General features: G+C 53.7%; 4 protein-coding genes across 4 annotated transcripts; 2 read left to right on the top strand and 2 right to left on the bottom strand.

Annotated features, from left to right (window-relative positions):
* Positions 1–133: 133 nt before the first annotated feature.
* Positions 134–913, top strand: RHO25_009481 (uncharacterized protein; the record flags this gene model as incomplete). Its single annotated transcript, XM_023601016.2, has 1 exon — positions 134–913. One exon carries the CDS (start codon positions 134–136, stop codon positions 911–913), a length of 780 nt encoding a protein of 259 aa, XP_023453914.1.
* A 234-nt stretch (positions 914–1,147) lies between these two features.
* Positions 1,148–1,939, bottom strand: RHO25_009480 (uncharacterized protein; the record flags this gene model as incomplete). The annotated part of the gene is made up of 1 exon (XM_023601015.2): positions 1,148–1,939. The coding sequence occupies one exon, from the start codon at positions 1,937–1,939 to the stop codon at positions 1,148–1,150; it is 792 nt and encodes a 263-aa protein (XP_023453911.1).
* A 750-nt stretch (positions 1,940–2,689) lies between these two features.
* On the bottom strand, positions 2,690–5,014 carry RHO25_009479 (uncharacterized protein; the record flags this gene model as incomplete). The annotated part of the gene is made up of 1 exon (XM_023601014.2): positions 2,690–5,014. The coding sequence occupies one exon, from the start codon at positions 5,012–5,014 to the stop codon at positions 2,690–2,692; it is 2,325 nt and encodes a 774-aa protein (XP_023453912.2).
* Positions 5,015–6,145: 1,131 nt separating this feature from the next.
* Positions 6,146–12,558, top strand: RHO25_009478 (uncharacterized protein; the record flags this gene model as incomplete). The annotated part of the gene is made up of 4 exons (XM_023601013.2): positions 6,146–6,305; positions 6,363–6,512; positions 6,603–10,429; positions 10,615–12,558. 4 exons carry the CDS (start codon positions 6,146–6,148, stop codon positions 12,556–12,558), a joined length of 6,081 nt encoding a protein of 2,026 aa, XP_023453909.1.
* Positions 12,559–14,509: the final 1,951 nt, after the last annotated feature.

Below are 14,509 nucleotides of genomic sequence, written 5' to 3'. Positions count from 1 at the left end.
CAAACTTCTGAATCTCCGGCGATAAGCGCTCGGATTTAGCATGCACGACCCAAACCTTAATTCCTACTCTAGATTTCTCAAAAGTCGGACCTCTCTTTCTCTGTACATTACAATCTCACCACACAACGCCACAATGTCCTCATTACGCAACGCAGTTCAGCGACGAAACCATCGCGAGCGCGCACAACCCACCGAGCGAGCAAAATGGGGTCTCCTTGAGAAGCGCAAAGACTACAAATTGCGCGCCGCAGACCACAAGACCAAGACGAAAAAGATCAAAGCATTGCAGAGCAAAGCTGCCGAACGCAACGAGGATGAGTTTTACTTTTCTATGGTGAATAACGCGTCGAAAGGAGGGATTCGGATCAGTAAAAGAGGAGAGGCGAACAATGGAGGCGCAGTGGGAGCGATGGATGTGGATGTCGTGCGGTTGATGAAAACTCAAGACGCAGGATATCTGAGGACACAGCTGCAAAGGACAAGGAATCAGAAGAAGAGGGTACAGGAGGAGCTGGTGCTGGCTGAGACTGGTGTCGCAGCGCAGCCTAGTAATGGACGAATTGTGTTTGGTGATGATGAGGACGAGAATGCGACGGCAAGACCAGTTGGTGGCCAGCAAGTGGACGCGGACGACATAGACATGGATCTGGACGGTTTCGACAGCGACGGAGAAGAGGACGATGCAGTCAGCGAAGCGGAGGAGAAACTCACGCCGGAAGAGAAGAGACTACGGCGGCGGAAGAGACATGCGATAGAAGTCAATCGGAAAAGGCTCGAAGCGCTTGAAGAACAGGAGGAGAAGCTGAGTGCGGCTCTTGATGGTGTAGAGCAACAACGTGCCAAGATGAACGGCACAGCTGGAGGTGTGAACAAGAGCGGCACAAAATTCAAGGTGCGGCAACGCAAGCGATAGAGAAAGATTGTTTTGCTGTCATGAGATACCCAGACACAGTCAATAAAGCGCAACTTCTGCCATGCAGGCTTGAGCTGTCCAAAGAATGGAAATTTACTCAGGTCGCCATCCTCGGGTGCTCGATGATGTCGTTGAGTTTGATCGCGTAGAAGACTACTGAAAACCTATTGCTCATACTGTTGGCCTGATTTACATATGGCGCAAAGGAACTTTGACCATGTCTTCCAGTTACAATTACATTCTAGCGCTCATCCTCGTCGCCGCATCCAATCGATAACACTCGCCATTCATGTACGAGTTCTCAATGCACTGCCGGACAAACATGGCAAACTCCTCAGCCTTACCCAATCTCTTAGGATACTCGGCCTGCCTCTTCAGCGCAGTCTGCACCTTGTCCGGAAGCTGCTTCGACATATTCGTCTCAAACAAGGACGGCGCGATCGAAAGTGCCCGAATTCCATTCCCAGCCAAATCTCTCGCCAAAACCAGCGTCATACTGCGGATCGCTCCCTTCGTAGCAGCATACGACAACTGTCCGACTTGGCCCTCAAAAGCCGAAGACGAAGAGACCATCACAATCACACCCCTCTCACCATCCTGAGCCAAAGGTTCGTTCCTCGCCAAATGCGGAAGCGTCAATCGAATCGTATTCAACACTCCTCGCAGATTGATATCAATCACGAAATCAATCTTGCTCATCTCAATCGGATTCAAGTCCTTATCGAGAAGCTTCCCAGGGAGTCCAACGCCCGCAGCAGGAACCAGTCCTCCGAGAGGTTTACCAGAAGATTTGGCCCAATCTGCTGCGCCGTCGATGGCTGATTTAAGAGAATCCGAATCTGTGACATCCACTTCGAAGAATTTTGCGAGCTTTTGTCCTAGTTTCTGGACGACGGTGTTGCCGGATTCGGGGTTCATGTCGAGGATTGCTACGTTGGCGCCATGTTTTGTCAGGTCTTCTGCGGTGGCGAGACCGAGGCCGGATGCGCCGCCTGTGATGATGAATGTACGGCCTTTGACGTGCATTTTTGGTGATCCTTATTTTCCTCGTGTGGTAGTTTCGGAGAAAGAGGCAGGGTGTGAGAAATGTGCAAGAGCTTCAGTTGAAGTGTATGTCGGTCCAGCCTAGAAATCGTGCCTCGGTATCTCTGAAAGTGGTCTCTGACGACGATCGGCTTCACTTGCTCAGAACGCTCTGCACGTTTGCCTCGTTCTGTTCGTTATCGAATATCCGGAAATCAAATTGATGAAAGGAATAAGTAAACGTAAGACTGAGGTGACGCCTACCTTGCAGATGAAGGAATAGCGACCGACTGGTCGGTAGTTCGCATGTGATCACGGGGCCTCCAAGCCGTCCGCTACGGACCGGCGATTCCATGAGCGGCGTCGGATTGCTATTCATAAAGAAGCGTTGTCATGTGCATACATACTCAAGCTGCAGTGGGTAAGAGAATGACTGCACAAAGTAAACATAGTTGGTTTCATTCGTAAGACTAAATGTACAAATGCTCGCTTGCTTCCTCGCTGTCGCTGTGCCACCTAATGATTCGATCTCAAGAGAGCAGCTGTTCTCGCGCTTCAATGAGAGTTTCGGCATGCCCGTCGCACATATTGATCACACTGGTGATTGCTGAACGTGCGTGGCGGAGCGATCGGCAGCGGCATGCCCTGTAAGCAGCGATACTGCTCACGTGGTCCTAGGCGATAACATCGCTTGACTGAGTCTTTTTGTTCCTTCACCATTTGGATACCATCAATGATTCTTCACCCTTCATACTAGGGTCTCCCAGCACCGCCACCGCCGACAACAGGGGGCGCGCCTAGCCCTCCCTCGCCACCTTCCGGCGCGGGAGGATGTATAGGCCCGAGTCCAATGTCCGGTGTCGTGCCTTTGCCTTCCGGAGACTTCACTGGCGTATTGAATTCGACCTTGATCTTTCCCGTAAGCTTCTCGCCTCGGACTACCCTTTCAATTTCATCTCGATCAAGCGTCTCGTACTCCAGCAATGCCTTGGCTAAACGATCGAGACCTTCTCGGTTTTCCGTCAAAAGCTTGTGGGCACGCTGTCGGCCTTCCTCGACGATGCGCCGCACTTCATGCTCGATCTGCTGTTTCGTCTCGCTTGACAGCTCTGCGTAGTCTTCGGTGAGGTCTACGTTGCCCAGAACCTCGCTCATGCCAGCGCGCATGACCATGTGTTTCGCGATGTTGGTGGCTCCGGTGATGTCGCTCGATGCACCAGTCGTTACATTTTCGGGACCATAGATGATCTCTTCTGCAACCTTCCCTCCCATGGCGACATCGATTCGAGCGAGCAAGTCCTTCTTCGATTCGCTGACCTTGTCCAACTCTGGCAACATGAACGTGACACCAAGAGCATTGCCACGTGGCATGATCGTGGCTTTGTAGAGCGGAACGGCAGCTTGCGTGAGCATACAAACCAGTGCGTGCCCACCCTCGTGGTATGCGGTCATGAGCTTGTCCTTTTCTTGAATAACGGCAGAGCGACGTTCCGCACCCATGAGAATTTTGTCCTTGGCCCAGACAAGATCTGCAATGCTCACCTTAGACTGTTTCAGCTTAGAAGCGCGAACAGCGGCCTGATTCACAACATTCTCAAGTTCAGCGCCAGAAAAGCCAGGACATCCTCTTGCAACTTCGGCCGGATCGACAGATCCGTCAGTCTTGATATTCTTCAAGTGATGCTTGAGGATGGCGATTCGACCACGCACGTCTGGCAGAGGAACAACAACGTTTCGATCGAAGCGTCCAGGGCGAGTAAGGGCCTTATCGAGGGATTGAGGGAAATTGGTTGCGCCAATAATGATCACGCCAGAAGTCTGATCAAATCCATCCAGTTCAGTCAGAAGCTGGTTGAGGGTTTGCTTAGCGTAAGCGGCATCACGCTCATGACGCTTACTGCCTATCGCATCAAGCTCATCGATGAAGATGATGGCAGGGCTTTTTGACCGAGCGGCAGTGAAGAGGTCACGAACACGCTTAGCACCAACACCGACGTAGACCTCATCGAATTCGGATCCAGACATGTAGAAGAAGGGAACTTGAGCCTCCCCTGCCACAGCGCGAGCCAGGAGCGTCTTTCCGGTACCGGGGGGACCAACGAGTAAAACACCCTTTGGCAGTTTACCACCGAGGGTAGCGAATGATTCGGGGGCCTTCAAGAATTCGACCAGCTCTTGCAGCTCTTCCTTTGCCTCTTCACAGCCATGAACATCGTCGAAACGAGTCTTCTGTAGCTCTGGCTTAGCTTGCGTGTCCCTTGCTCCGCCAACTTTCTTGAGTACACCCGTCGCTTCGACAACGAGCGTGAAGAAGACCAGAGAGCAGTACGCGACGAACCCGAAGACCAGCAAGAACTTGACCCATTTGAAGATCTGGCTGCCGAGGCTTTCGTCTACGACGACATAGAGCGGCTCAGCTCGTCCTCCAGATCCTTTCATCGAGAGTGAAGCATTTCCTCCCTTGAACTTCGCAGACACAGCCTGTCCAACCGCCTGCAATTGTTCACTGCTTGTAGTGCCATTCTGTCCATTTGCCGAATGCGCGCCGAACGCGCCCGCAACACCGCCTTGTCCAACCGAAGCTGCGCCCAATGTTTGCAATGCCTTGTTGTACGCGACTTCTGTTGCTGCATTCGAAGCATATCTTCCAGTATTATGACGTTCGACGAGGATTTCTGGCATGTTGGCACGGAGAAGAGCCTGATAGAAAGCATTCTGAGCAGCAGCGGAATTGGGTTGACTGTTAGCCATCTGCTCCAAATGTGCAAGATGGTTCTGACTCGTCTGCGAGCCCCAGCTGCTGCCAAACAAGGTGCGCTGCTGGTTGAAGCCAACAAAGCTGGTCGTTGAGACGGTGTGAGAGGTCGCTGGTCGATATCTCGAGGCCGTGAAGAGGGATCGGGAGACAGAGGAGGGTATGAGTTGACCGGTGCGGTTGCTGGACGACATTGTCCTCTGCGATCGCGCCGCCGCATTACGACCCGCTGGCGATCTCAGCGCGGCCGCCATGATGGAGGGCGTCGTGCGGGCGGAGGTGGCCATGTGGTGGAGACGCATCGGGGTAGATTGAAAGGCCATGGTGACTGCTCCGGCGGATCGCCGCCTGAACACGGTGGTGAAACCAGAATCACAGCAAACAGTAGACAATAACGACGCAAAGATGCCAAAAGGAAGCGGAAACGCTATGCGTGCGCAAGGCACGGGGAGGAGGGTAGTGATGAAAGAGTGTTGGGAGAAGAGGCCGTGAGACAGCAGCAAGTACATGTACGTCGTGGCAAGGGCACAAGAGACCAGAACGGCTCGCTCCCGCGCGCTCGGAATCACGTCGTCACTCGACTCTCGATTCTTGGCGCGAGAACTGCGGATTGTACAGTCCTGATGCGTGGATCGTGTTGTCGGTGACTGCGTTAGATCTCGCACATAGACGCGGCTCACCATGTGAATCATTTGTGGGAGAAGTGCATGCGACAAGCGGTGTCTCTGCTACTGCTTGTGTGCTTGCGCCGTCCCAGCAGGCAGCTAGGCAGCTGTCTCATTGCTGCCTGACTGTCTGCCTAACACCAGAATATATGTAGACCGTTCCTGTTCGCTGTGCGATGCAGCTCTACCACTGCCTCCAATATTTCGACCTCGACCAAGCCCAGTACCTTGCAGCGTCCCTCTCTGAAATTTCACGTGCATGTTTGGTGTGAATGGTTGTGTGTCTCGTGCATCAAGTGAAGTCTGTCTGTGCAACACACTTTCGGCAAAGCGCGAGTGGGTCCCAAGCTTCCTCTTGGCTGAGAGAAGACAGCGCGCGTTACCTCTGCTGCTCCTGCACACCACCACAGTCGCGCTCTTCTCTGTCCAGCACCTGCCATTTCGGCGCCGCCTCTCATTGACATTTGTTCCCTCCGTCGCATGGCGCGTGACGATTAATTCTCCGCTCGACATTCGCATCAGGTACGCCGCACCATCACGAAAAACCCGCGCCTCTCAGCGTCCCTCCGTGCCATCGAATTTGCCATTGTCAGCAGCGACAATTGCGCAACAGCGGCAGACTTCGATCGCCCGTTGCTCGACTCGCCCGTCCTCGACTAACTTCAAACGCACCGCCAGATTCATCCTCGTTTCCCCAGCCACTCGACCCTCGCATAGAGCGCCTCGAACCACGGCTGCCGCGCGCGAGCGCATTTACCAGATCGTCTGAGTTGCCACGAGACCGCGGCCATGTCTTTCGGTGGCTTTGGCAACACCAGTTCCACCTTCGGCGGCGGAGGTGGCTTTGGTAGCACGAACACAGGCGGTTTTGGCTCGACACAGACCACATCCTCAGGCGGTCTTTTTGGCGCCAACACAGCTACTGCTGGTGGTTTCGGAAGTGGTGGAGGTGGGTTGCAGTCTCAAGATACTAAAACGGCGGCGAATGCTAAGTCCCCGACTACAGGCTTCGGCAGTACAAATACCAACACCTCAGGCGGCGGCTTGTTTGGTAACAACACGAGCACCGGCGGAGGCTTTGGCAGTGGAGGCACTGGCTTTGGCGCTACCAACACTGCCAGCACTGGATTTGGGGCTAACAACAGCTCTGGCGGAGGTAAGAAGATCCTTGAACAAACGACGACTCGAGGCCTGCAGAATCGCTGCCAGCGAGCTGCGAAGACCCCGGAGACTAACAGGATTATAGGTCTATTTGGAGCCAACAAACCAGCAGGTGGCTTCGGCTCGACCAATACTGGCTCTATATTCGGAGGTAATAACAACACCGCGAGCACCGGCTTTGGTGCAAATAACAACAACACGACCTCGGCTTTTGGCGGCGCGGCATCAGGCTCAGGGGGCTTTGGTGCGACGAACAACAGCACAGGTGGATTTGGTGGTTTTGGTGCGAGCACAACTACTGCACAAACCAACAACGGAACTGCCGGCACACCATTCCAAGCTTTCCAAGAGAAAGATACAGCCACAAGTCAGACTTCGCACTTCCAATCGATCACTTTCCAGCAGCCTTACCAGAACAAGAGCTTCGAAGAACTGAGGGTCGAGGACTATCTACAAGGAAGGCGGTACGGCAACAGCAACGGCCAAGCAGGCAGCTTTGGCACAAGCACTGGCTTTGGTGGCAGCTTGTTCGGGGGCAACAACAATACTGCGCAGACTAGCGGATCTTCACTGTTTGGCGGCAATACCTCGACTGCCAACAACGCTTCGACCGGATTCGGTGGATTCGGTGCGAACAACAACAATAACAGTACGGCCAACACAAGCTTCGGTGCCAGCAATACGGCAGGAGGACTCTTTGGATCCCAGAATAAGCCTGCGGGTGGGCTTTTTGGGAGCACCACAACTGCCCCAACTGGTGGATTCGGCAGCACGAACAACAACACCTCTGGTGGCGGTCTATTTGGCGCCAACAACAACAACACATCGACTACCACTGGATTTGGCGCTAACAACACTTCCAGCGCCGGCGGCCTGTTTGGCGCGAACAATACCGCTGCGGCAAAGCCGGCGTTTGGTGGGTTCGGACAGACTGCCACCAATACTGGCGGGTTTGGATCCACCACCAACACCACCACGGGTGGAGGCTTGTTTGGCAGCAACACTAATACCAATACCAATACTGGTGGTGGCCTCTTTGGAAGCAACAACAACAACCAGCAGCAGCAACAGAGCAGCAATCCCTTCGGCGGCAGCACTAATACTGGCGGCCTCTTCGGCAATAACAATCAAGCAAAGCCCGCTGCTGGGGGTCTTTTCGGTAGTAATACCGCTGCCACCGGCACTGGCGGTGGACTTTTTGGCGCAAACAACAACAACCAGCAGCAGCAGTCTGGTGGCTTGTTCGGATCGTCCAACACCAACAACAACACAAGCGGCGGCCTGTTCGGCAACAACAACCAGAACAAGCCAGCTACAGGTGGCCTGTTCGGAAGCACACCAGCAAACAATACTGCTGGCGGTGGTCTTTTTGGCAACAACACGAGCACAAACAACGCTGGAGGTGGCTTATTTGGTGCCTCAAACAACAACAATGCAGGAGGCAACTCGCTGTTTGGCAATAACAACAACAAGCCAGCTGGCAGTCTCTTTGGAGGAGGGAATAACAACTCCGGAAACAGTCTTTTCGGAGGTGGTATGGCGAACAACAACAACCAGCAGGCCACTGGGGGCAGTAGTCTCTTCGGCTCTACGAACCAGCAGAGCAACGCCAACAACAACTCGCTGTTCGGGAGCCTCGGCCAAAGCGCGAACCCCAACCAACAGAATCAGCTCCATGCGAGCTTGACTCTCTCCCCGTACGGCAACGATCAATTGTTCAGTTCACTGGGACAGTCTTCCGCCCCTGTCGGGCCATTGGCCACTCCGCTGACAGGCGCACGTCCAACACCGGCCAAGACTCCAAGTCTTTTGTCCAGCAGCCGGCTTAACTCCCCTATGTACACGCCCAGGGCAAGCACAATGGGCCGCACCGGGGGCTACGGCTTCTCTTACTCGACGTACGGTACTCCAGGCTCCGCATACTCCGTCAACCTCACGCCGCAGGCCAGTAGTCTGCTGAAGCCGACTGGCAGTCTGGGCAGTGCACTGACAAGCAGACTCGCGAAGAGTATGTCCATGAATAACCTTCGTGGCGATACACCTTCTCGAGAAGGAGACAGTCTACTCCGTCCGGCACCTGGCAGTGCCTCTAGCCGCTACCTCAACTCTGGCAGCATGCGTAAACTCACCATCGACCGCAACTTGCGCACTGACCTCTTCTCTCCACCGACAAGTAGCAATCTCCAGCGAATAGAGTCCGTTGGAGATCAGCAGAGTCCGGGATTGGCGAAGAAGGTCAGCTTCGACAACTCAGCTGCTACGGGTGCAAGACAGACTGAAGTCACTCCTAATGCTGGCAACGCACTTGTGCGCACTGAGACCGAAGACGACGAGGAGTCGCCTCGTGTAACGCGATCGCAGGCCAAGACGAACAGTGCACCGGAGATGGAGCAGGTCAATGGCGCAAAGTCGCTTACAGACATCCCAGAGGACACCGAACCCCATCGTCCTGCGTCTGCTCCTTCGACCAAGAGACCAACAGAGAAGACGCCTCTTCAGGGAATCCACATCGGTGACTACTTCACTGAACCGCGTATCAAGGATCTGAAAAACATGTCCCGAACCCAGCTTTCTAAGCTGAAGACCTTCACAGTTGGGAGGGAGGGCATCGGCAAGATCGAGTTTCGAAATAACGGCAAAGGAATCGATCTTACCAATGTTGACCTGGACAAACTGTTCGATCCAAATGACATCGACGAACAGGAAGGTGATGATCCAAAGGCCATTGTGCGTTTGAAGGTCCGATCCGCGACGGTGTACCCCAAAGAATCCGAGAAGCCTGCGCGCGGCCAGGCACTGAATGTGCCCAGCAGAATCTATCTCGAGAACTCTTGGCCGCGCAGTCATGGAGGAAAGAAAGCCGTATTGGCGAAATCTGGACCAGCATACGAGAAGCACGTTAAGCGATTCCGTAACGTGGAGGGCACCAAATTCGTGAACTACGATGCTGACACAGGCACCTGGATCTTCGACGTTGATCACTTCACCACCTATGGACTGGACGATGACGAAGACGAGGATACCGAGGCCATGGAAGATGTGCAGCAAGATTCTAGCGCGCTGAGCGATCCGCCAGCCACATTGCCGCGCGACTCGCAGGACGACACGCTGCAAAGCTTCGAGTCGGGCAACAATGGGGAAGTTGACGACACATTTGAGTTCAAATTGAACCGATCGAAGTCCAGCATGCGGAGCTCTCATATTCCCGGCGGGTTCGAAGAAGAGGCTAGCAGGCACATGAGCTATGACTATGACGAGAGAAATGCGGCGGGAAACATGCATGACTTCAATATGTCAGGAGGCTTGGGTGAACAGGACGTGGACGAAGATCTGTTCGCGGCACAAGGTGGTGCCGTGCAGGCGCCTTCACCTGCCGCGATTGAGCGCTACAGTTCCAGTATGGCTCTTGACACTGCTGGCGCAGACGACTTTGCTGAAAATGCGCAGGCCGAGTTGGATTCCGAGCCCGAACAACAGCTCCCAGGATCTTTCAATGCCGAAGAGCCTAAGCTGCTGCGATCGATCTTGAAGCCGACAGCGCCCATTACGCGGACGTTCGCCAGTCCAGACAAGTTCGCCAACGATACGTGGGAAGAGCACCTTCAACGAACAATGAGCCCCCGCAAGCGCGACCGACAGGCGTTAAAGGATGTGCAGCGCAATCTGCTGCGCGACGATGGACACGACTTTGCAGATAGTCCATTCAAGCGAAGTATGCTTGGACAGAGTGCACTTGGTCAAAGTTACCTTGCTCAGAAGAGTGCGAAGAAGACTGGCTTCAGCAACGTACTTGGAGGCAAGCAGGACCTTGGCAAGAGTCAGGCGTTCAAGACGAGCATGGATCTTATGAACTCGCTCTGGGCGCAGGAGAAGACGACTACAAGAGGTGCGACTGGTGTCAAGGGTTTTGAGGTATGATCGATCCCAAACACTAATCCCCTTCCCCAAAACTCACGACTTCCACACCCCTGCACTTTGGAACATTCGCGAGCACGTCATTCCCCTTCGGCGTCCCACCTCGCTGCGTTCTCGGCACAAGGTTGCTGTGATCGTCTATCATGTGTTGTATAGTAGGTAGCTGAAAATTTGTTCAATAGAACCCTTACCCGAAGAAACCTCGCCACTCCGCCGGCCACGAACTCGATGAAAACGATGCCGCCTTCCACGACAGTATGAAACCCCATTTTGCCAACAATGGCACGCTCATCTACGCTGTCCCAGGCTCCGCCCCCGAGGTCGGTGGGCCGCTTGAACCCGCAATGCGTTCCCTGGTCGGCGAACGAACAGAGATACGCTTCGCTCGATTCGCGCCAAATGCCGACCTCAATATGGAAACACTGTCACTGCAAAAGCAGCTGACGATCACTGAGCTCGTCGACGGCTTCCCTGTTGCCCGGCCTGACTCGGTACACGTGGATTTTGCACAACTTGCGGAAAAATCGTCAGACGTGGAGTCGGTTGTCTGGCGTCTCTCAGCTCTCTTGTTTGAGTCGATCCGTACCAGTGCGGGACACCTTGTGAATGGAATGTCAGACGAGCAGATCCTTACATTCGAGCCCAGACTGCGCAAAGACGCGGTGCAAGAGTTTTGGGCGGGCATCGTTGAAGCCACCAGCACCGAAAGTGCCGCAGCAGCTAAATCGGCAGAGGAGAAAGCACTCTATCTGTTGACTCGCGGCGACCATACTGCTGCGTCCGAAGTTTTGGCCAAGGGCAGAAATTTCCGACTGGCTGCGTTGATTGCCCAACTCCCTGGATCGGAAAACAGCCGAGACCTTATCAAGAAGCAAATTGAGATCTGGAGGAATCGTAATGACTGGAGCGAGATGTCCGATGCTGTCAGGACCTTGTACTCAATTCTGGCAGGAGAAGTCTGCACCGTGGCCGGCAAGAATGGTGCCAAGGAGGATCGGGTGAAAGAACTCAGCATCTCTGAGCGCTTCGAGCTTAACTGGACCCAGAGCTTTGCCTTGCGCCTTTTCTTTGGAGGCCACGACACGCTGGAACAAGTCGTGAAAGCATACGCCCATGATGTTGACAACGGCCGCGAACTGACTCTCCCGACGCCCTTCTGGACCGATCAGGGCGCATCCGAGACTTCGGTCGCTGGCCGGGAGGACACTCTGTTCGGACTGTTTCGCCTCTTCTCCACCACACGTGCCTACCCTGCAGATCTTGCGTCTCTCTTCGATCCCCACACGGTCTCAGGCTCACCTGCAGACTCTCGACTGGCGTGGCAGCTTGCCATCATCCTCTACGCAAAAGGTCGAGCCGACTACATCGATCATGCGATCCTTGACAGAATCACTCGCGATTTTGCCGCTGAGCTCGAATACGCCAACAAATTCGTCACCGCGATCTGGGTGCTACTTCACCTCACCGATGCCAGCAAGAGAGAGTCCATGGTCAAGGAGGTCATCATGCGCAACGGTGGCAAAATTCCTGATCCTTCAACTGGCGATGAAATGACCGAGAACAACGTGTTCGATCAGCTCACAACATATCTCAAGATTCCGGAGAACTTGCTGTTTAAAGCAAAAGCTCTACACGCCAAAGCAGAACTCAAGAATCCCGCCGTGCAAGCTCGTTATCTCCTGATTGCCGGCCTGTTTGATGAGGCTCACGACGTGCTGATCTCATCCATCGGTCCAGCGGCAGTGATCGAGGAAGACTACGACGAACTCGTCGACGTTCTTCGCCGTTTCCCAGAACATGGCAGTGGTGTACAAGGCTGGGAGTCGGGAGGCGCAGTGTACAGCGATTTCGCATCGGTCGTCACCATGAACCTTGGGCGGAAAAACTCACATGGAGGCAAATCGATTATGCGGAGACTGAGGTCGGGCTTGGAGGCGATGAACAATGCGGATCGAAAGCTCACATTGGAAGAGAGGGTCTCGATGATAGAGATGGGCCGCATTCTTGCTGAAGAGGCAAGCGAAGTGGGTGTTGAAGAGATTGCTAAGACTGTGGACGTGCACACGGACAGCAACGGCACGGGTCTTTTTGAGAGATATCAGGCTGCTATGGGCGTTGTCGTCTAGCAGACGGCATTGGATCTGGGGATAAGACTGCCTCTGCTGACCAACACATGATTTGCTCAGGGTGGTGTCTGCGCGGCTTCACCGAATTGATAGGTCGCATAGCATATGAAAAGGGACGATGTACCCAATTGGATGATCAGCTGTGGTGCAGTTTCTCACCGTTCCTGGCAACTTTTCTGGCTCCCGTGTAATGGATGCTCAGGAGCTGGTGCTATCCCAGTGAGACTGACAGGTGCTCTCTCTTTGAGGCCCTGCTTCCTCGCAATCGATTAGTGGAGTCGAGACGTGCATATTGCCCTGGTAAAAATCAGTTTGAGAATAAGTGGACTGCAGTACTTAGCGCCTTCGAAGAACACAAATACGCAGCCTGCCGCCGCTTTTGGTTTTTGCCTCTTCCTCTCTGTCTCTCGAGAGGCAGTTTTACGATACCTCTGTCCTGCCGAGATAGCGTACCTAGGGTATAGAGGCAGCTGTATAGATAGCGATAGGCTGTTTTCCTATCCCCTCTCGACGCTTAGGCATCGAGGTTCTTAAAAACACAGTCGAAATAAGCAGAAAATCAGCGCAGAGGCTGGTTTTCTGATTATTCGCTAAAACTCGCCTATCTGCAGGCAGGAATACTGCTTTAGGAAACCCAGAGGAGTTGAGACGCTAATACGCAGACAAGCTCCATAATCAGCTTTATACCCTGCTGATTCTAGGAAACAGAAAAAGCAGGATAACCAGAAAATCAGTTAAGAGCAAAAGCCGACGGCATATGGTACTATTTATGGTGTTTTAATCAGAGAATCGATTGCGAGGAAGCAGGGCTTGACGTGCCAGCAGCATACGAGGCAAATCCGAAGCACACTCGACCTGTGTGTTGCCCTTTTGCGGCTCAACGGGCATGAAGCATCGTGGTCATTGACGTCCCCAGCCAGCTCCATTTACGTGTACCTGCATAGGTACGTCGCCTCTCATTTCGTAAACCTGCCTGTCATCACGATCAACATTCAATCTGAACTTGGCGCGCTTCGCCTGCTGAAACACTGACAGATTCCAACCATCATTCCAACAACCCTGCGGAACGGAAAACTGCAGTGCAAGTTGCATTCGCGGAAGCGCGCGATTCGCCAAAAGCGGTAATCGCATCTTTTCAGATGAGGCACTTTTTGAGAAGGGTTTATGTCCCTCCTGCCAACTGCGGCACTGATTCTCTCTCTGGGGTAAAATGAGCCGACCGAGCGTGGACAGCACGCAATGCAATTGCTGCTTGTTGATCCTCCATGGTCGGAAGAGGGGACTCGGGCCAGAGTACTGGGATCAGGCTACTTTGAAGGCATGCAGGAATTACATGCAGTACATCGTCGATGCGGCTTTATCCTTGATGAATGAGGGAAAGGGAGCCGAGGAGGCTCGGTTTTGGGATCATGGGATATTGAGGGTTGTTGTCAATGTGAGAAGGAGTATGGGCCAACGGTAGAAACAAGGAGGGAATCCTCAACAGAATTCCGCATATGCTAGCATTGAATTTTTCTGTAGGCTGTATGCAGGTCAAGAAAAAGATCAGAGAAGGATGTGATGACAATCCAAACGCACCCAACAACATCATCAAGCTATCACTAATCTTTTCATCGATTCCGGGCTTCTCTCCGAGACTCATTCACGGCGCATCGCTGCCAAATTGGACCTCGCAGCAGCAGAGACCCTTCTGCGCTCCCTCCTCCTGGCCCTTTTACCTTGAACCTGGCTCGGACGCTGTCCGCCTGGATCTTCTTCGTCGTCGTATCCTTTGTAGCGACAAAGGCACGTGTACTGCAGCGCTTCTTTGAGTCTTGCCCATTCAACCTTCTAGTCTGATCGGGCGTCGCTGAATTTCGACTTTACCGCGCATTTCCAGCACTTGGTCCTGCTTATGCGGTGATGCCACGTGCCACGCAGATTCCGTTGATGCACCAACTAGGCGCGACAG

Source organism: Cercospora beticola, chromosome 6 (assembly GCF_033473495.1).
Source record: "Cercospora beticola chromosome 6, complete sequence".
Taxonomy (NCBI): Eukaryota; Fungi; Ascomycota; class Dothideomycetes; order Mycosphaerellales; family Mycosphaerellaceae; genus Cercospora; species Cercospora beticola.
The sequence above is the reverse complement of the archived record's forward strand: the minus strand, read 5'-3'. Positions and strand labels throughout refer to the sequence as shown.